The sequence below is a fragment of the Clarias gariepinus genome, chromosome 27 (assembly GCF_024256425.1).
Source record: "Clarias gariepinus isolate MV-2021 ecotype Netherlands chromosome 27, CGAR_prim_01v2, whole genome shotgun sequence".
Taxonomy (NCBI): domain Eukaryota; kingdom Metazoa; phylum Chordata; class Actinopteri; order Siluriformes; family Clariidae; genus Clarias; species Clarias gariepinus.
Genome location: NC_071126.1, coordinates 9,598,449 through 9,620,930, shown reverse-complemented (window position 1 = coordinate 9,620,930; position 22,482 = coordinate 9,598,449). Strand labels below are relative to the sequence as shown.

The 22,482-nt window shown below is 37.8% G+C and overlaps 2 protein-coding genes across 2 annotated transcripts; one reads left to right on the top strand and one right to left on the bottom strand.

The window, feature by feature from the left end:
• The first annotated feature begins 1,661 nt into the window (after window positions 1-1,661).
• On the top strand, window positions 1,662-5,964 carry LOC128515132 (N-alpha-acetyltransferase 30-like). Its single transcript, XM_053489178.1, has 4 exons — window positions 1,662-2,570; window positions 4,396-4,519; window positions 4,763-4,818; window positions 5,376-5,964. The coding sequence occupies exons 1-4, from the start codon at window positions 1,824-1,826 to the stop codon at window positions 5,511-5,513; spliced, it is 1,065 nt and encodes a 354-aa protein (XP_053345153.1). The 5' UTR covers window positions 1,662-1,823; the 3' UTR covers window positions 5,514-5,964.
• Window positions 5,965-8,269: 2,305 nt separating this feature from the next.
• On the bottom strand, window positions 8,270-20,342 carry LOC128514741 (armadillo-like helical domain-containing protein 4). The gene is made up of 7 exons (XM_053488580.1): window positions 19,835-20,342; window positions 16,282-16,656; window positions 15,762-15,908; window positions 15,526-15,684; window positions 10,495-10,526; window positions 10,278-10,412; window positions 8,270-10,174 (listed from the first exon to the last, which is right to left on the bottom strand). The coding sequence occupies exons 2-7, from the start codon at window positions 16,601-16,603 to the stop codon at window positions 10,103-10,105; spliced, it is 867 nt and encodes a 288-aa protein (XP_053344555.1). The 5' UTR covers window positions 16,604-16,656; window positions 19,835-20,342; the 3' UTR covers window positions 8,270-10,102.
• Window positions 20,343-22,482: the final 2,140 nt, after the last annotated feature.

Sequence of the window (22,482 nt, the reverse complement as noted above, 5' to 3'; positions counted from 1 at the left end):
GGGCTTCAGTTTTCTTATAGAGTCTAAAAATAGACTGTGGAGCACTGTTAAAATGTCATGCAGTCTGATGAGTCATGTAAATCTGATGAGATTTACCCTGTTCCAGAATTATGGGCACATAGGTGTAAAAAGAGAGATTAATGAAGTGATGCACCCATCATGCTTAATGCCTACTGTACAGTACAAGTCTGTGGGGGCAGTGTTATGATCTGGGGCTTCTTCAGTTGGGTGTTTCTAAGTTCAACGACGTTATGTGCCCTAAACATAAAGTCAGCTGATGACCTTAACATACTGAATGACAAAGTTAATCAATGGATTTTTTACTTTCCTGATGACACAGGCATACTCCAAGATGACAATGCCAGGATTCATCAGGCTCAAATTGTAGTTCAGGGAACATGAGACATGATTTTCATACATAATTGGCCACCACAGAGTTCAGACCTTAACCCCCTTAAGAATATATGGGATGTGCTGGAGAAGGCTTTACACAGGGGTCAGTCTCTCTTATCATCAGTACAATGATGGAGATAAAAATATGTAGTGACGTTTGACAGAAATACATGTTGTGACATTACATAGGGTTATTGAAACGATGCTGTGCCAAAAGCATGTGGTAATCAAAACAAAAGGCGGTCCAACAAAATATTAGCATGTGTGTGACTTTTTTTGGCCCAGTAGTGTATAACAAGTTTTAAGATCAAAGCTATCATTACTGTATGTGAGAATCTCGGGACAGGACAAGGGGACATACAACAACAGTGTAACAATACTGCCCTCTTTTTGTGCTTTGGCAGTACTGCACCAACCTCATGAAAAAAAAAATCTGAAATCCCCATGGTGTTTATTAGAAACAAAAAAGTTGAAGTGGTTGACAACTGTAATAAAATGTTTGTTTTACATTCCTTTCCAATGATAATTACTGTTACGTACAATTTATTTATTAGTATCATACTTATTCATGGAATCAGTAAAACAAATTTCAATACATTTCAGAATTCTTTTGTTACATTAATACCAACAAATCCGGGTTTGAAAAAATGTTTAATATTAAATCAATTTATGGCAATCAAAACATTTAGTAAAATACATTGATTAAAGTTGGAGTAGAATTTTTTTTTAATATACTATTTAAAAAGTATTTTATCCTTTTTTGTTGGAATAGCAAAGTAAAACAAGTATTGAAATAAACATAAAAATATTTTTTTAAAGTATATAAACAATATAACAGTTAAATAATATCTCAGTGCTATCATGTGACTGTCAGAAAATGAGCATATTTTCATGTTGAAGTGTGCGCACATTATTTAATTTTATTTATTTATTTACTGGGGGGGGGGGGTCTCTGTATTTTCCATTAACATGTGTAATATACTAGACATAGCAATTTTATAGCCTTGACTAAATTATATATATTTGTCCTGATACTTTGGGGGTTTTTATGTTGACCACACCACTTAATAACTTGTAAATGATATTTTTGATATAATAATAATAATAATAAGAAGAAGAAGAAGAAGAAGAAGCTAAACAGGCCTAACTGAATGGACCCTCCTTTATCGACGGTTGTGTAATATTTGTGAACATAACTGCCCTGGTTTACGTGAAGTACGTGCTGCGGTGTGTCGTGAAACCGCTTTGCAGCAGTAATGGCGCCCCCATGGACGCACCGGTTTCCGGCAGTGTGAAGAACGACGCGGTGCAGGCAAGGAGCGCGAGCCGAAGCTAAAAATGAGCTGTCGTTTTAATGGACGCGTTTTGTTCAGTGTCTCATTTGTGGGACGTACCGAGTTCCGCTTGATTCATTAGGTTTCGTAACGTGAATGCGGATGGCCGCAGTTCCGACTGGGCCCGGCAGCGGATCCCGGGCAGAGATGATTTCGTTCCGCGGGACTGGGTGCTCTGTCCCCGGGGAGCGGGACAACCGCGGGCTGAAGCTGCAGGACGCGGTGGTGGCAGATGTTGGTAGTATTGGACAGAAAGCCGACGTGAGCGGATGTAAAGTGGAGGATTACCCGTTCTCTGAGCTGAACCACCAGTGCGAAGCGTTTGAGCGGCGGATAAATCGTTTACATTATAACGGAGTGTCTGGTTTTATCCACAATCATGATGATGCTGAGAGCTTGAATGGACTTAAAGCGAATGTAGAGCACTGTGACATATCCAGCTGTGTCCCAAACACCAACAACACAGAGCACAAACTAGGGCTATCGTGCCAAAACAGTGACAACAGCATAGTTACACTATCTCGAACTGAACCTGGTCAAAGTCCTGCAAATGATCTTGATAATAAAATCACAGAATGTTACCTAAGGACTGATGAAGGACCCGAGGTCACATCTCAGACTCAAGCTGCTGCTGATGGACTGGTTTTGGAGATGTGCAGGTTAGACCTCAACCATTCGTCTGCCGCAGAAGTAAACCAAAGTCCAGATGTTGCGTATGTGCACTATGAGTCTGAACTTCAAATGCCAGGAATAATGAGACTGATAACCAAGGATCTGTCCGAGCCTTATTCCATATATACATACCGGTACTTTATCCACAACTGGCCACAGCTTTGCTTTCTGGTATGTAAGCAGCTGTATCTATGATCTGGTTCGGTAAACTACCAGTTTGCACACTTGGGATGAAATATCGAATATTAGCCTGTATTTTGGACCAGTGGTAAAATGTAGCTAGAGCTTTCTGAATAGTTGCAGTCAGGAGAAAGGATTTCATTTGGCAACTACCATGCATTATTGAAGCACAAGGCCTCTGTAAAATTAATAGCATTTCTATCTAAAGCATGGCTAATCCACTCCCACTCCAAAGCCCCAAGGACAGCAAGTGAAACCTGAGTTGGATCACTGGGTGTCTAGAAGCTTAGTGGAGGTTGCAGTATATACAGTACACCAATCAGCCATAACGTTAAAACCAGCTGCCTAATATTTTGCATACCCCCCTTTTTTATAACAAATCCTACCCATTAAGCCATGGCCTACACAGGACCTCTAAAGGTGTGCTGTGGTATCTGGCGTTAAGATTTTAACAGCAGATCCTTTAAGTTGTGTAAGTTGTGAGGCTTTTTTTGGAATTGTACTTCTTAGCCCAGCATATCCTACAGCACTCTGTCCGGTCTGTGGCTACACAGTTTGTGATGCACTTTTACTTCTGACACAGTTTTAGCATTTTGTGCTTGTATGTTCGGGTCAGACAGATGAATCTTTGCTGCTCATGTGAATCAGTAAACATTAACCTTGTTGCTGGTTCACCAGTTGTCCTTCCATGGACCATTTTTGTGTTCGGTACTACCCACTGCATATCAGAAATAGTCCACAAGACCTGCTGTTTCGGACTAGCCATTGCAATTTGCTCATGGTCAGAGTTGCTCAGATCCTTACACGTGTCCAATTTTACTGCTTCCAACATATCAACATTGATATGTTGCTTGTTAAATCCCACTTGCTGTCTTAAATATTCTGCCCCTTGACAGCTGCCACTGTAATAAGATAATCAATGTTATTCACTCCCTCTGGGATTCTGTAAGTCATCGGATTTAATGCTATGGCTGATTAGTGTATAATAAGCAGACATATTTACAGTTACTGCTGGATCACACACTTAGACATGGGTGCTCTATTTCTGTGCACCTCCTAGAAAGCAACATAAAAGAGAAATAATTTAAAAACAAAGCAAAAAAAACAAACAGACGTATTAAAGTATTATCCTGTGGTTTACTTCTAACCCGAGTCTAAAAAGCACAGCGACGAACCCACAGGACATTATTCCATGATAAATGTTACATTCAATGCAGGTTTAGCAAAACCACTTGGTTTTGAAGATGTTTTCGCTCTCATCTGAAAAGGTTTATCAGTTCTGACCGTCATAATCTGATTAAGCCTTTCAGTTGAAAGGTAAAACGCAAGTCCAATTGCCACTGAACAGCACCTTTGGGTTAACCCTGATCTAGATGAATGAGAATTATTCAGAGGTTTAACATGCTTTACAATTGCCAGTACACAAGTCAAAGGACATTCTGACATTTTAATCAACATTGGTAGCAGCAGTGTAATACTGTACATGCACAAATGCATTACAGATGTGTTACATTTGTTAAAGACTTATCTGACCATTAGTTTTTTTATATACTGTCTAACTAACGGTCAGATAAGAATGAGAATGCTGTGTTATATATGTAGTCAAACTTTTTATGGTCCCTGGAATAACTAACTCATTGTTTCACTCAAACTGGTGTAGAGTATCTAGAGTTTCAGACAAAAAGGGATAAAAAATTGTTTGTCTTATTCTTTTATGAACATTTTGCATAGAACATAATCCAGATAACATTGTCACATAACAATATTAATGATTGTAATCATTGATTTTTGAGCATTATGTTTGTTTTTATTTAAGGCAGTGGTACAGGAGGTGTGTGTGGGTGCAATCGTGTGTAAACTAGACATGCACAAGAAGATGTTTCGGCGTGGATACATTGCCATGCTTGCTGTAGACTCCAAACATCGTCGAAAAAACATTGGTAAGGATAACTGGGTAATTTTAAGGCATAAATATGACCAGGGTTTATCACCCATTTGAACCAGAATTCATATTTAAAAAATATTTTTTAATAACTAAACACTATCTGACACAGTGATTTACTATATCCCTGTATAGCATACACATAGTAAATAACTGTGTCTGATAAGGACAAACGGAGGAATCTCCAAGGAATCTCACATGGCCTTGTACATAAAGGTTCTTTTTTTCCTCTTTGTTTTAGGTACTAACCTTGTGAAGAAGGCCATCTATGCTATGGTGGAGGGAGACTGTGATGAAGTGAGTTCATACTTTCAGGTTTTTCATGGATTTTCTTACACTACACACTCAGATTATTGTACAGTATTGTGCAAAGGTCTTGAGCCAACGCTAATTTCTTTACTTCAATTATTTAGTGCCTTACTTAGATGTTTATGTAACAACCTCAGCAGCAACCTCATTTCCCCTTCACCCACGCAGCATTCAGCATCACCAGTATACTAATCACCGGCCTGATTATCTGTCATCATCTGCACCTGAACCTGCAATTGGTTCATGCCTCAAGTTAGATGGGCCATGAAAAGTTAGAAACTGGCCATGTACCTAGACTGGACTGAAAATAAGAGGCAAAAACTTTGAGAACTATTCCTCAGGACTCCATCGGAAATTTCGGCACTTTAGAAGCAAAATATAAAGAAATGTGGGATGACTCAAGATTTTTGCATAGTAGGAAAATAATAGTTATTTATGGAGTGAGCATGATATTTAAAAGTCTGCTACTACAAGCTTTTGCCTTAATACCATTATTATTATTTATATATTTATTTTAAAATTTTGTATGATTCTATTTATACTAGGTGGTGCTGGAAACAGAGATCACTAACAAATCTGCCCTGAAGCTGTATGAAAACTTGGGTTTTGTGAGGGACAAACGACTCTTCAGATATTATCTCAACGGTGTGGACGCTTTGCGGCTCAAACTGTGGCTACGCTAAGCTCAGGCCTCTCTGTCTTCAGTATGCTCACAGTCAAAAACGCGATTTTGACTGGGCACAATCATTCAAGGCCATCTTTGCTGGTTAAACAAATTACTAGACCTGATATGTCGCCATCAGAGCCAGGAGAAACAAGAAAATGTTAAAACTGTAAAAAAAAATAAAAATAAAAAAAAAGAAGTGTCGTGGTCCAGTCGTCAAAGATTACTTTGGTGTAATTCTAAAGCAGAGCTGAATCTCAGAAGACCAAATGAAAAAAAAAAATCATCAGGTTCAAATAACATTAATCTAAAATAAAAAAGTGATGCAAGAATTCTTGTTTGACTTGAGGATTAAAGCAAGATGTGTTTTTGCTCATCATGTTTGTTCTTATATAGTAATTTAAACAGAGAGTGCAGTTTTTATGTAGTGTGGTGCGTGTTTGATTGCATTAAAGAGTTGCTTTAAGGATTGTTTGATAGTAATGTGCTTAATGGTGAAGCTGATTTATGATTTCCACATGAGTTTACTCTACATTGGTCCACTGGAGCCAAATGCTTCAGGACATTTAATTTCTAAAATAGCAATACATGGTGTGGGGGGAAAAAAAGAATAAACACGTCATGAATCACAGCTCTTTAATGGGCTACTGATGACTATATGCACTCTCGCCATGAAGAAACTATGAATATTATGTCAGCAAGTTAGTTTGTCATCTGTTCAACTAGTGTGTCTGTTCGGTGTGAAATTCTGCTTGTGTGAGAAGAATTTTCCACCTTAATGAAGACTAATGTCTACACCACTGAAAAATTAAATTACATCATTGACAGCTTGCTCTAATCAGCTAGCTCACATCTGCTGAGTTGGTCATGCTTGTAGAATGTTAATAAAATTAGAGAAGCAGTTTCTGGACAAATATTTCTAATAGTGCATCATGGACAAGTTATTTAATTGCATAACAGCTAAATAATTTTTGGAATCAGCTAAAGCTTTTATTAATCAATTTGTAATAAGGAATAATAAGGAGGGCGGAAATAACAGTTTTCACATACACTGATCAGCCATTACATTAACATCATTACATTAAAATATTTACTGATTATCTAATTAGGTAATTATGGAGCAACAACAGTCAGGTGTTATTTTAAGACATCGAGTTCAGCGTTTCTGGAATAGTTCTTGCAAGAACAGTATTTGCATTTGCAAAACCCATCAGGCACCATGATGAAATTATCTCTTATTAAGATCTTCCCAGGAAGGAATCTGGTTTCTTACCCAAACAAGTCTGAACCATTGAGGCACCACCCCAAGCACCCAAAGCACCTACTGCCAACGTCCTGGTGCCAGACACCACAGCACACCACAGAGGTCTTGTGTAATCATGCCCCAAGGGGCCAGAGCTGCCCAGGAACCTACACTATACACTATACTGGGCACAATTATTATTGGAATATGCTGATAGCAAAGAATATTTTACATACATTAAGCACTGATAACTGAAACTGCTTACATAACTGTCTCCTTAGAGAAAATGATGATAGTCTTTGTTATGTAACAACACCAGTTTTATCCTTTTATTTTTAGGCTTAGACTGTGTGGAGCGTTCTCCATTTAGGTCCCTTTGAATGATCTGTTTCTGCAGAAGAGACTATGTATAGCATATTAGAACATGCAAGTGCATTAACTTAAACACATGATCCAGCTGACATTACTTACAGCTGCCGTTATATAAAATTCCACGGATTAAAGCATTTAAAATATAAAACATTTTACTGTTAAATGCACAGTTTTTAGGTATTAAAGGAAAGTATAGAAACAGGATGAGGACTTTACTCGTGCTCTTTCATCCTTACAAATAACAAAAATGGTCAAAATGTGGTAGTGTTCTTGTATATATTGTATCCCCAGACTTTATATTATAACTGGCTTAATTTACCTTTGCATCTTGTGAATTATTCATGTTATACATTATCTTGGCCATTTCCTCTGCAGTGACTGCATTTTTCTATTGGTCCTTCCTTATTTACGTAGCCTAAGTATTCAGACCTGTTGTCATTACACTTGCAATTCAGCTCTGGTGCATCCTACTCCTAACAATAGTCCTTGAAATGCTTCTACAGTTTGATTGGACTTCACCTGTGCCTTACTGAATTTATTGCATAAACATTCTTGCAATTTTCTGCAGTCCTACATTACTAATTAACAAACCGCTAGTTTGAAAATGAAAAAGGCCCCGAAATCAGCAGGCAATCGATGTTGGTCATTTAATGTAACAGACAGAAAATTTGGTCATTATGACAACAGAAATAACACATAAACACAGGCAATGTTTATAACTACAAGTGCATTTGTTTTTTTAAGATTGTCACAGAGGCATTGGTACAATACATTAAATTTCAGAGCTGTCGACAATAATTAGCAATAATACAGCAATAAACATTGTACAATACAATGTAAACTTTAGGCACAAACATGATCCATGTACTAAAATACAGTTGTTTGTTTTATGCATTAATGGAGTGCGTGTTTACTTTCAGAAAGTTGGCTACAGTAAACATAGCATACTCCATTAGAGGACAATAATACCTTTGGATTTTACATGATTATCCGACACTTAAATTAGCAAAACCTTATACATGTATTACCGTTACATAAGCAGCTGCTTAAAAAAAAGGATAATGAAACTTTTTCATTCTGAAAATGATGTAGGGTTTTCTCTTAAAGAGCTCTGCACACAAAAAGGATTTGGGATTTGATCTATTCTAAATACAGCAGGATTTCAGACAGTATTTATAAATAGCAAAATGAAATTGATGCAATTCACAATTCTAAGAACAAACCTTTTGTTCAAAGAAGCAGTTTGGCCAAAAATAATTTACACAATTTTCTCATCAACTCAGATGTAGTCGATCATCCAAGACACATTTATTGAACAGCTTTTCAGCAAGTGAAGTGTTTATGTATTCCAGCACTTTCAATTATTTTTCCATTTTTCCAGCAACAGTGGTTATGATTTAAGCTCAACACACATCACATACAGTACCTTTGCCAAAATGGTGCTAGCTAGTAACATACTGTAACTACAATTTAATTTTAAGAATAATTTAATATGAACTTTTTTCTTGTAGAACCTGTAGTACATTTTGTGTGTTTAGTCGTTGCTGTTTAATGCAACCAGCCATAGCAGATTAAAGAGTTTAATTACTGCCAATATTCCAGTCAAGTCTTTTGAGAAATTTTGGCACTGTGCGATCAGTGAACACACAATATGCACTTTGGAACTTTTAAGCGTAAAACGGTTTCCTTTTTGATTTTTTGGGATGTAGTCAGAATGTTGTGCAATAATCCATTAATGGAAAAAAATTGCACTTTCCAGACTATTCATAACTACAGTACATTTCAAAGACTAACCATTTAACAGACTTTAACCCTGACTGAACCTAAGATGCAACGAAATGAAGCTAAAAATTAAGCAAGACTTACAGCTTCCTGTATAACAATGAATATGGATGTCTACATATACAAGTACTTGCTTTAAAACACATAGTTGCCTTAGTAAAAGCATCCATGTAGTGTATAAACAGTTTTATAATATAGAAGAATAAATCAGAAATGCATCTTCATCCAAATCACTTCTAATGTATTATATTGCTTTTGGGCCTTTTACCGAAGATGCTCTATACTTGAGGACGGACGCCCATGATTGGCTGGTGACTGAAAGAAGAGAGTCCCTATCTCTATACTGTCCCTCTCCTTCCTCATGGACATTTTTTTTGGTCAATTGCCGTGAAATTGTCTGAAAATCTCCTGATAATAGGACAAATGCTTTTCTGCAGCACCACCTGGGAGCCCTGCAGTTTTTGGGGCAATTTGAGGCCAAATTGACTACATTTTTGGCCAAACTGGCACTTCAGTTATTTGCGACATATTAATATCTAATCCTTAGAAATCTGCTGATGTTTCATTGACATTAGATGTAGTAAAATGTACCTTAATATACATAAAAATAATAAGTATGAGACTGACTTCACATACTAAAGTATTTCCAAATACAGTACCAGTCAAAAGTTTGGAAACACCTTCTAATTTCATGATAGTTCTGGATTTTTATTTCTTACTGCATTGTAAACAATATGCAGTAATCTCCTTCGAACAGTTGATATTGAGATGTATATGCTACTAATATTCTGTACAGCCTTTATAATGGCTCTAATCTGAGGTACTGTTAATTGGTGATTTTTGAGGCTGGTAACTCTAAATGAACTTCTCCTGTACAGCAGAGGTCAGTTTTGGTCTTGCTTTCCTGGGATGGTCTTCATGATGGTTTCATCATGGTGCTTGATGGGTTTTCCAAATGCACTTGACAATACTGTTCTTGCAAAAACTATTCCAGAACAGCCTTAAGACCTTCATGTCTTAAAATAACAGACTTGTTGATGTTACTTAATATTAATTTCATATAGTGTTATTTCATAGTTTTTAAAAGATCCAGTATTGTACTGGAATCTCCAAACTTTGGCCAAACCTTTAACCGGTACTGTATGTGTTTTTTCTTGTAGTACGGTGAGATGGCTGAAGCCTTTTTAAAATGACATACTCCTTTTAGCGAATTAAAATTCATCTTCAGAGCTATCAGCTAGTAGCATTGCTTGGTCTGGTCCACTTCTAATTTCTGTAGGTTGCTGCAGTGAATAAAATTATACAATCATGAGTGGACATAATAATATGCGCAAAATACACAGATGGACTTATGGATGCACTTTATTTTTTCTCTGTCTGGTTTACCTTTCTTCTCTGGTGCTTCAGGCTGTTCCTCCGCTTGCGATGGATTACTCTGATCCCATAAAGAGCTCCAACTATAAGTAGTGCCCCAGCTACACCGATGCCCACGGGTGCCAACATCCCGGAAACATAACCAGCCTTAAAAAAAAAAAGTATTACATTCTACACTGGACTAAATAAATTATTACCATTAAACTTTTTTTTTTGAGAAATCACCTACCTTTTCCCGGATCAGCTTAACCCAGCTGCGTACTAAAAGAAAACAAAAAATAGATTTGATGTAAGAATAACAAATATTGTTTTTTTTATTTGAACTACAGTGAAACCTCGGATTGCAAGTAACACGGTTTGCGAGTGTTCCGCAAGACGAGCAAAGATTTGAAATAAATTTTGACTTGAAAAACGAACAAGTCTTGGTTTACGAGTACCGAGTATCATGTATCACCCATGCGCTTCTTGTTTTGACGCTGAGCGTCACGTGATCACAATTGAGCCAACGGTTGTTCTCTCTCTTGCGCTCCGGAATTGTGGGTAATCTCTCTCACTAGTATAATCAACATTAGTGCACGCGTGTACTGTTTACTATAACACTGTGACGTGTGTGTAAAAAACATATTTTGTTTGTAAGCACGTGTGTACAGCGCACACGTACTGTTTCTTATAACATACGTGTGTGTGCGCATGTTTAAAGCAAAGGACAGTTTCATTAGAAGTTAAAAGTCCATTTTCTCCCTCAGGCTGTCATGTGTGTGCGCGCATGTAATTTGACACCGTGCTGGTTCACACACTCTCTCTTGCCTTTAGTGTGTGTTTGTGTGTGTGAAGCACCCCCTCTCTGCTTCACACACACACACACAAACACACACTCTGCTCTACACAGAAACACTGCCCTGTCGTGATTTTTTTCAAAGGTAAACTGCAGGTTCATTTGTTTGTTTGTTTTACTTTAATGACAGCAGTGATTACGTTAGTATGCGCTCACACAAGTGTCATTAGCGATGTTCCTTGCTAATTTTTCCGACAAAACAGTCTTTCCGTTAATGTGTGTGTGTGTGTGTGTGTGTGTGTGTGTGTGTGTGTGTGTATGTAAAATTTAAATAAGAGAGGAGAAAGGTTTACTGTGTAAGATGAGAAGGGGGAGACAGTAGAGGCTGAAAGTAAGAGTCTCCTTTTACACACATACACAAACACATAAACACAAACACAGTGTCTGTGCGCATAAATGGAAACACTTATCTGTTGGGATTTATTTATTTATTTATTTATTTTTAAAGGTAAAGTGCAGGTTAATGTTTTTATTTTTACCTTATATACTGAACAAAAATATAAACGCAACACTTTTGTTTTTGCATCCATTTTTAATGAGATGAACTCAAAGATCTAAAACGTTTTCTACATAAACAAAATAACCATATCTCTCAAATATTGTTCACAAATCTGTCAAAATCCGTTACGATGAAGAACTAGAGTCAAGTCGAGACCCCAATGAGGACGAGCATGCAGATAAGCTTCCCTGAGACTGTTTCTGACAGTTTGTGCAGAAATCCTTTGGTTATGCACTCCGATTGTTTCAGTAGCTGTCCGAGTGGCTGGTCTCAGACGATCATGGAGGTGAACATGCTGAATGTGGAGGTCCTGGGCTGGTGTGGTTACACGTGGTCTGCGGTTGTGAGGCTGGTTGGATGTACTGCCAAATCCTCTGAAACACCTTTGGAGATGGCTTATGGTAGAGAAATGAACATTGAATTCACGAGCAACAGCTCTGGTGGACATTCCTGCTGTCAGCATGCCAATTGCAGGCTCCCTCAAAACTTGCGACATCTGTGGCATTGTGCTGTGTGATTCAACTGAACCTTTCAAAGTGGCCTTTTACAGGCGGCCAGTCTAAGGCACACCTGTGCAATAATCATGCTGTCTAATCAGCATCTTGATATGGCACACCTGTGAGGTGGGATGGATTATCTCGGTAAAGGAGAAGTGCTCACTATCACAGATTTTGACAGATTTGTGAACAATATTTAAAAGATATGGTTATTTTGTGTATGTAGAAAATGTTTCAGATCTTTGAGTTCATCTCATAAAAAATGGGAGCAAAAACAAAAGTGTTGCGTTTATATTTTTGTTCAGTATATTTTGTACTAATTATTTTTATGTATTTTTATTTCTTATGGGAATATTAAATTTGGTTTACGATTGTTTTGGAATACGAGCCCACTTCCGAAACGGATTATGCTCATAATCCAAGGTTCCACTGAAATTCTTCGTGTAATAATTTGTTCTGTTTACATAATAAACTTCTTTAATATATTAGCTTTTATATGTGGCTTACAAAAATCTCTAAAATGAACTCAATATTATTAAACTATAGGAAGATGCCATAATGTAGAAGGAAGTATTTGTTTAGGAGAGAATTACTTCATTTGAATCATTATCGAGAACATGTACACTTAGGGATGCACAAGAATGACTAATTCCAGTTATTTCTTAATTATTCAACCAACGTCGGGACAAAATCGTTTTCTTTACACTTCATTATTTAACCACACATAGGCAGAAGGACAATCACACCACCACATCAGTTTAGTTGATTTTCAAAATGTATTATACAACAATTCGCTGTGACTGAGTAAGCCGACTGGATGAGAGGACAGCACTGGGACATTTAACTCCCAGCCGCAGGTGCTCTACAATCATTAATTACACTAACTGTCAGTTGCAGGAGAGTGAAAGTAGGTCTGTACTGTCTGCAGTACTGAAAAGCTACATCCTGAAAACCACATTCAAAACCAGTCACAAAAACACTTTTAGCAAGAAAGTGCATCTGAAAAGTGCATCATGTCATTTTAAAGCACACTTCTTCTACTTAATAATTGCTTCTATGTCATTCCAAATGGCATTATTTATACCTAAGGAGAGCTAGAAAGCTAACTATGTTTTTACACGAGGCTGAATCCCAAATTCCTCTGTAATCCCTAATCAAGTGCACTAAGTGCAGTGATTGACGCACACCACTTTTTCATTTAACACTATTTGGGTTAATCACAATAGCACTCCTTCTCGTGGGATTTTGTTCAAGCAGATATCAGCTTAAGGGCACCTCATTAGCAATGCTGTTGTAAAAGTTCCTGAAAACTGCCTCTTATAAGAGTAACACATAAAATGTTGCACCATCTCAATGTGTTGATACTTCATCAAGCAGAGGCTTCACCAAACATTAATTGCAATTAACATTTGAAACCAGAGATGTACAGAACAACTGCATTCTTAGGTAAATTATTGCTTCTGTTGTAAAATATGAACTACTGTATTATGTATTAAGTTTCATGTGTCATCATATGTAATGTTTTTTCTTTTTACTTTTATGAAGGGTGCCAATAATTTTTGAGCTATTAATCAATCATAGAAATAGTAAACCCCTGATAAGATGCTGAGGATATACAGTGGTGTGAAAAACTATTTGCCCCCTTCCAGATTTTTTATTCTTTTGCATGTTTGTCACACAAAATGTTTCTGATCATCAAACACATTTAACTATTAGTCAAAGATAACACAAGTAAAAACAAAATGCAGTTTTTAAATTATGGTTTTTATTATTTAGGGAGAAAAAAAATTCAAACCTACATGGCCCTGTGTGAAAAAGTTATTGCCCCCTGAACCTAATAACTGGTTGGGCCACCCTTAGCAGCAATAACTGCAATCAAGCGTTTGCGATAACTTGCAACGAGTCTTTTACAGCGCTCTGGAGGAATTTTGGTCCATTCATCTTTGCAGAATTGTTGTAATTCAGCTTTATTTGAGGGTTTTCTAGCATGAACCGCCTTTTTAAGGTCATGCCACAACATCTCAATAGGATTCAGGTCAGGACTTTGACTAGGCCACTCCAAAGTCTTCATTTTGTTTTTCTTCAGCTATTCAGAGATGGATTTGCTGGTGTGTTTTGGGTCATTGTCCTGCTGCAGCACCCAAGATCGCTTCAGCTTGAGTTGACGAACAGATGGCCGGACATTCTCTTTCAGGATTTTTTGGTAGACAGTAGAATTCATGGTTCCATCTATCACAGCAAGCCTTCCAGGTCCTGAAGCAGCAAAACAACCCCAGACCATCACACTACCACCACCATATTTTACTGTTGGTATGATGTTCTTTTTCTGAAATGCTGTGTTACTTTTACGCCAGATGTAACGGGACACGCACCTTCCAAAAAGTTCAACTTTTGTCTCGTCGATCCACAAGGTATTTTCCCAAAAGTCTTGGCAATCATTGAGATGTTTTTTTAGCAAAATTAAGACGAGCCTTAATGTTCTTTTTGCTTAAAAGTGGTTTGCGCCTTGGAAATCTGCCATGCAGGCCGTTTTTGCCCAGTCTCTTTCTTATGGTGGAGTTGTGAACACTGACCTTAATTAAGGCAAGTGAGGCCTGCAGTTCTTTAGATGTTGTCCTGGGGTCTTTTGTGGCCTCTCGGATGAGTTGTCTCTGCGCTCTTGGGGTAATTTTGGTCGGCCGGCCACTACTGGGGAGGTTTACCACTGTTCCATGTTTTTGTCATTTGTGGATAATGGCTCTCACTGTGGTTCGCTGGAGTCTCAAAGCTTTAGAAATGGCTTTATAACCTTTACCAGACTGATAGATCTCAATTACGTTTGTTCTCATTTGTTCCTGAATTTCTTTGGATCTTGGCATGATGTCTAGCTTTTGAGGTGCTTTTGGTCTACTTCTCTGTGTCAGGTAGCTCCTATTTAAGTGATTTCTTGATTGAAACAGGTGTGGCAGTAATCAGGCCTGTGGTTACTACAGAAATTGAACTCAGGTGTGATAAACCACAGTTAAGTTATTTTTTAACAAGGGGGGCAATCACTTTTTCACACAGGGCCATGTAGATTTGGAGTTTTTTTTCTCCCTTAAAACCTTCATTTAAAAACTGCATTTTGTGTTCAATTATGTTATCTTTGACTTATAGTTAACGTTTTTTGATGAGCAGAAACATTTAAGTGTGACAAACATGCAAAAGAATAAGAAATCAGGAAGGGGGCAAATAGTTTTTCACACCACTGTAGCTAACTGGTTGTCCCTGGAGAGCAACAGACCGTATCCATCTGGTCATTAGCCCTGCCCCTTTGATTTATATCAGCTAAATGAAAACATATTCCATAATCAAATTATACTTCACATTCAGTTTTCCTAGCTGTGCATATTACACTACACACCACAGCATTATTTACATTTTGCCACATAACTAGAGACACAGACTCACTGAGGCCTTGGTTCCTCTGCCCCCAGACCGGAGGAGGAGGGATGAGGATGTAAGGTGGACGTGTAGGAGAATGCACAGGAACCTCTGTCAGGTCTTCTTCACTCTCCTCTTCCTCCTCCTCAGATTCATCTGCATATTCATCCTCTTCATCCTCATTCTCTGGATTCAAAAGTAAACCACATGAGTAACAAAAAAAAGAGCTTAATTTGTGAGAGAGCATGTCTACAAGAGCAAACCTTGTGATTCCAGTTCCTCCAGGCCTGACATTGGCTTCAACACTGCAGCGTGAGTCGACCTGGTTTCTGCAAGCTTTTGAGTGGTGGCTGACACAGGAGAAGGTGACCAACGAAACACCCCCACAGATGTTGGGAGGACATCTGTATCTGCAAGAGCAAATCTTTTCATTCAGGGATTTCAACTGCTTGTAGACGCATGCAGCTTTTACATATTTTCATATTTCATATGTTTATTTTACTAAAATAAATTGTTTGTAATGCACAATGTACATAGGGGAAATACGTTTCTGTTTTTTCACTATTTTCTTGAGACATTAAATCTGTATTTTAAATCTGCACCACAGTGCTGTTGCTCATCTGTATGTTGCAAAACACTCTATGTTACCAGTCGTAAATGATCTCCACTACTCATTTCTGACTATATCTTCCAAAAATCTTTTAGGCACTGTAGAAACATTATGCATCACATTACATATACTATACATACAAGAAATATTAGACAGCATTTATGCACTCTCACCCTGTAGCTTCTCTGTCCTGTCATTAAGCTCCACTTCTGCTTCAGAGAAAGGCCCGCTGATTGGCACTCGAGATGACGAGACAGTATCCAAGTTCTCTGCACCTGACATCTGCCATGATGGAGGCCATTCTGAAGGCACCGGAAAAGACTGATGAGGACTGTGGTCTGTATCCATGGAGAGTGTTTGCTCCGGCTCTGTCTCCCCGAGCATCCCCGTTGCGGGCACCATGGCGACAGACAGCTCGGATGCCAGAAGTGAACTACTGGATGGTGTGACATCATCAAGTGGCTCAAAGATCAAAGGAAGGTCTTCAGAAGACATGGTTGCCTCTGTGCCCACTTCCTGTAATAAGGGCAAGACACTCGCTTCTTCTACTGTTTTAACAGAAAGGAAAGATGCATTTTATATTCTATGTTAATGATGCTTAAAGAGTGTTAAATAATCTTCCGAACTAAAATAGTAGTGAGTCATTCTATCCTTTGGGGCAAATTTCATATAAGTAAAAAAAATTCTTTCTCAGTGAAGGAAGTGGTTCTAATTAGTAAGTTATTTCAGTCAATCATAGCTGCTAATTTCGAATCTTAAAAATGCAAAATTTGTTTCAAGATTTTTTTACTACTCGGTTTTTGAACTACAGTATGTTACTAACAGGACTCCTGCATCTCAAAAATGTCTCAATGACCATCATTAAATATCATTTAGTTCTGTGGCATACATTTTGTTCGCACTTGTGCTCTCTGCTTCTCCAAAAATACTGCCCTCCTTGCAGGATCAGCGTCCCAGTGAGGACTTTATCGACGCTTGTCATATATTTAAAATGATTGTATTGGATTTTAAAAAATGTGTTAATGAGGAATAAAGTAAAGATGTACCCATATGAATAAGTGTGTGTGCACTGACATATGTATAATGATAACAGTACCAATGTAGGAATGATGACTGATAAAGTGCCCTACTGGGTAATATGGATGCCAGATTTAGATTTTTTTTTTTTGACCCATAATTTTAGTGGTAGAACTAGTCTGGCTGATGTTACGTCCCAGGTCTAGGGTCTCAACACTGACCACTACTCATTTTCATGAGCAGTTTAACAAAATATTTGATCAAATAATTTCATTAAAAAAAAATCTGTATAGTTCACAGTCAAATATGATGTCCCCTCATAATGCAAGTAAAAACAGTTAAAGATATTACAGTTAAAGATATTACAGTTAAAGATACAATCAATGTGATTAAACATTCAGTTTTTTTGTCCCCCATGTAGTATTTCCAATTGTCACATTCAACACAGTACAAGTATGGTTGAATGGAACCTACTGGCAGCTTGTAAAGCCCATTACTTATTATTATTCTTATTCTTATTATTATCAGTAAGTTTAGACCATTAGCCAAATAGCTGCTGTAACATTAACTGATCAACTACCAATATATTACTATTATAAATCAATATACTATAAGTGCATTATTAACTGTATTGTTTGCACAGTAATATCTGACATAATGCTCTATCCTGATCAGGGACGCAGTGCATCTGGAGATAAATCCAGTAAAACTGGCTAGAAGGCAGGGGAATTAATCCTGAATTGGATGCCAGTCTATTGTAGAGACAATGCACACATTCATTCACACTTAATGGGCAACATAGCATAACCAGGCTACCTGTTTGCATATTTTGGGACAGTGGGAGGACCATGCAAAACTCTGCTCAGACAGTAACCCAAGATCTGAATCAGTGTAACTCCAGCACCCTACTGATACACTTATACAGTGCCTTAACTATGACAGTATTAATGTTGAGCTGAGAACGAAACACCTTCATGTAATGTGGTTAAATAATACCATATAATGTCATATATAATGTGATGCTCCTGAGGGGCAGCACGGTGGTGTAGTTGTTAGCACTGTCGGCTGGCACCTCCAGAGTCCGGGTTCAATTCCCGGCCAGACTCAATTCCCGTCTCTGTGTGCATGGAGTTTGCATGTTTTCCCCGTGCTTGGTGAGTTTCCTCTGAGTACTCCAGTTTCCTCCCACAGTCCAAAGATATGCAGGTTAGACTAATTGGCATTCCCAAATTGTCCATAGTGTGAGTGTGTGTATGTGTGTGTGTCCTGAGATGGATTGGCATCCTGTCCAGGGTGTACCCTGCCTCGTGCCCTAAGCCTCCTAAATAGGCTCCAGGCGACCCTGAATACAGGATAAAGCGGTATAGAAGATGAGTGAGAGTGAGTGCGTGATGCTCCTGAGTCTGTGGGTGTCCATTGATGGAAGGTTACTGAGCAAATCAGAAACTTTACAGGATAGCAGAATTTCCTACAAAACTAACACATTTTGGTAAACATGTACATGAGGACCGATCCATATATCAAAGACTGTTCCCAACATCTCTCATTGATCGAGGAAGACATGAATCTAGACTGTTTTCTCTTTTGGCACTTAAGTGGTGGAATAAACTTCCTCTATCACTAACATCTTTAAGCTACGACTAAAGCTGTATCTGTTTCTTAGATATTTGCGTTACCACCTCCCCATTGCCAAAAACGAAAAAAAAAAAAAACCTTCCCAACAGTGTTTTACTTTGTTAGTAACCTAGTATGGAAACTTCAAAGCACTTTTGTAAGCTGCTCTGCCGAATGGCTAAATATAAAGGTAAATGTAAACCAAAAAACTAGCCATGTGTATAATGTTTGGTGCTATAGTGTAAAATGTGCACCACAAACTGATTTAGGTTCTTTCCTTAATTTAACTTCTCCTGTTGGAGGATTTTGTTCTTCTCTGCCTGGTTTTTCAGTACGGTTACACAGAAAAAGTCATTTCTTCAATTTGAGACTCACTACAAGAGTTTAAAATCATCCATCCATATTGAAAGAATAGGCCAATCTGTCAATGACGTGCTTTATTTATTCATAGGTGACCTTTTTTGCCATCTTGCTTTTTTCTTATCATTCTGGCAATTTAGATTTCCAAACACACAACCATCAATCTACAACACAACGATAAATGAAGATCAACACACAAAAAAAAACAGCTTGATTCGAACACACATGTCACCTGTAACATGATCACCTCGATTAGCCAATAATTTCTTAATTCCGTGGATATTATAAAATGTCTCATGAGTACTATATAGATATTAAATGACTATACATTATTTCTTTTAGCATTGTATGTATATTTTGAATATTTTTCTTAAAACGTCAAAAACGGGTTAATCTAAATAGTCTATTCAATTTTATAGTCACTTTTTATTTTAAGTTGCATGACAAAAATAGAAAGTAATTAGCCTACCTTAAGTCTCCCATTGTGATTGAAAGTGGAGCAAGAAAAACTTATGCATGCTACTTATAACCAAAATCTATCTTCCTTCCTCTCTGCATGTCTTTCATTCCTCCTTTAGTATTAACAAAATCTTTTAAAATCTTGCTAAAAAATGATTAATGTAGATTTACTAGAGCAACTGAGTTAGTACTGAGAATATAAAAAGCAGTTTTGTTATTACTAACTGTAAGAACAGAAAAAAAACATAACCCATAAAAGACAAATAAAGTGCTTACCTCCTTGTAAATGAGCCGGTTCTGTCCAAGTATCTCCAAGTTCTGCCAGTCTGGAACTGAGGGTCAGGTCAGGCTGCAGTAATCCAGGTACCAATGCTTTATCTTGCAGTGCAGCTGTAAACAAGTTTACCTCGGCTACTCCCTCTCTGTCCTGTGTAAATCCTCCAATCTGTCCATCAGACCGGCTTGAAATGGTTAAAGGTGTAACAGCTGGGTTGACGTTCTTAGGCAACTGGCTCACAGAGGTTTGGGCATGGAATGGTTCAGTTGAGATTCTTCTTGAACTCTTTATCTCATCAATCGCCTTCCTCCCCTTATCTTCTTCTACATCACTGTAATGTAAGCTGATGTAGTCACCGTGTCCCAGTGTAACTTGTGTCTGCGCAGGTCTGTCCGTCCTCAGCTCTATTGGCAGTATAGATGGCCCTATTTTCTGCTCAGCATACTCCTCTGGAGATGTGAATGACTCTTTCTCTGGATTTTTATTACCAGGTCCTACTGTATGACCTGAAAGGGAAGTATGACTCCGAAGAAGGGATTCATACGGAGATGCAAGTAAAAGCTTCTCATTCTTATCTTCAGCCGAACTATCATCTTCAGGTAAAGTGCTTTCTTCATGGTATTGTGTAAAAGATTTCGGGCTTCTACGAAACAACTCCGTTTGTCTAATGGGTCCCAGGATGGCATCTGTCGCTGGAATCTTCATCTCTTCATGGCTAGCACTGGATAAGACATCTGCTGTTACTTTAGGTTCCTGTATTAGAGGGGATGATGCCAGGTGTGTGGAAGAGATAATGCACATCTTGTCATCGTGGTGGCTTGCTGGATGTTCATTGGTGTCTCGTAATCGTTGCTCTGTTCTATCACAGAGTCTTTCCTGTGGTGAGGAGGTGCTCCTTAATGGGGAAGACCAAGTGGAGAGACATGCCCCAACCAACAAGAGAACTTGGAGTAGTACACGGGGAGGCATCCTTAACTGACTGTTGAGTTTGAAATAATAGAGACTAAGGGAATTTCTAAGGCTCGTAGGAATGAATACCTGGACAAATCCATAAATCACCTTGGGAAAAAAAATAATGAAAGATGTTTAGGTTTCATAGCAAGATGACACTAAATTCAAATTTTAAAAAAATTGTAAAGATGTAAAGTAGAACTAAAAGAAGAGGTTCTTCATGGGAAAAAAATTAAGTGCACCATATTATTTTTCACAACATTCCAACAGAAAGGTTAAAAAAAAAAATCTTCTATCTGCAAAAGACATACACCTCCAATGCAGAATCTGACACAGCACCACTGCTGCACTCCTTCACTCACAAACCCCTAAAAATAGCACTGTTCATTCTCCATGACAAAGCTCCCTGGTACATGCTGCACAAATCAATGTGCAGTCAATTAATACTGATAAATTGTCATTAACAAAAAAACCTAGTGTCAACCTAAAAGCTGGTGAAGCTTGATTTAAGGATCTTCAGAACGTGCATGGAAATTACAGTTTTTAATGTTAAATGCTCATCGTCTTTGGATTTTTGTTTTGATTATTATTATTCCTATTAATAATAATAATAATAATAATAATTGTAATAATAGTGTGCATGTTTACGTCCTTATGCCACGATTATCAGTGTGGACCTATAGATCAATTGATCTTTTTTTGATCATCCTAGTATAGGCAAACTCTCGATCAGTTTAAGAGACAGAACACTCACAAACTGGTTGACATATTTATAAACATAGACAGAAAATAAAGCTATGCAATGGAGAAGCATGAGTATATGATTATTATAAAGCAGAGCTTCTTAAAAGATTAAATACCAAGATGCAGCTTGTTATACAAATCTTACCCGGTGTGTTTATACCAGCCTGTCGACCTCATTCTGTAGAAGTATCCAGCAGACAGTCCTATATCACATCCCTTTGGCTTTAAACAGGACTGGCAATGTTGTTGTACTTGATGAGCTCCGGATGCTGCGCCATGCCGGAAAAAAAAACAGCCCCAAAGCGGATCTGAATCCTGTATTAAAATTGTGCCCCCCAAAAGTGTACAATATGAAGCTTTTATTGAGACAACACCCAGTTGGATGCATCCATTATAATCTGCTGCATTCCTTTCTAATCAATGTATTCCTATTATTATAATATTTTATTATTATTATTATTAGGATGCGTTTTAGTAATTCAAGCAATAAACATCATGTGCAATCTATTATTTTTTATTTTTCATGCGGATTTCATCCTGAATCATCCTCTGGTCTTCACTGAACCTGTTAAATAGACAGAAACAGAAATCGCTGGTCAACATCATCAGCACCAAGCATCCAGGACTATTCATTATATCTGATCTAGGATCGGCTTTTCCACCCTTCCCACCCTAAACGATAAAATGATATCCGTCGTTAAGCTGATCTAGGATCAGCAGAATCAGCGCTGGCCGTGTGTGTATGTGTTGCTGTGTTACTGCTGACTTCCGTATTGCCTTTCTCCGCGCTCGCTTCTCTAAATATCAACAAGATGGCTGAGAATAAAAATATTACAATTATAATACAGCTTGAGCCATTTCTCAATTTTTTTTATACTTTTAATAAAATGTGTATAATTTATTTATTTTAATCAGGCAACTCGGCAGGTCTGCTAAGCCGAGGACCCCTTCC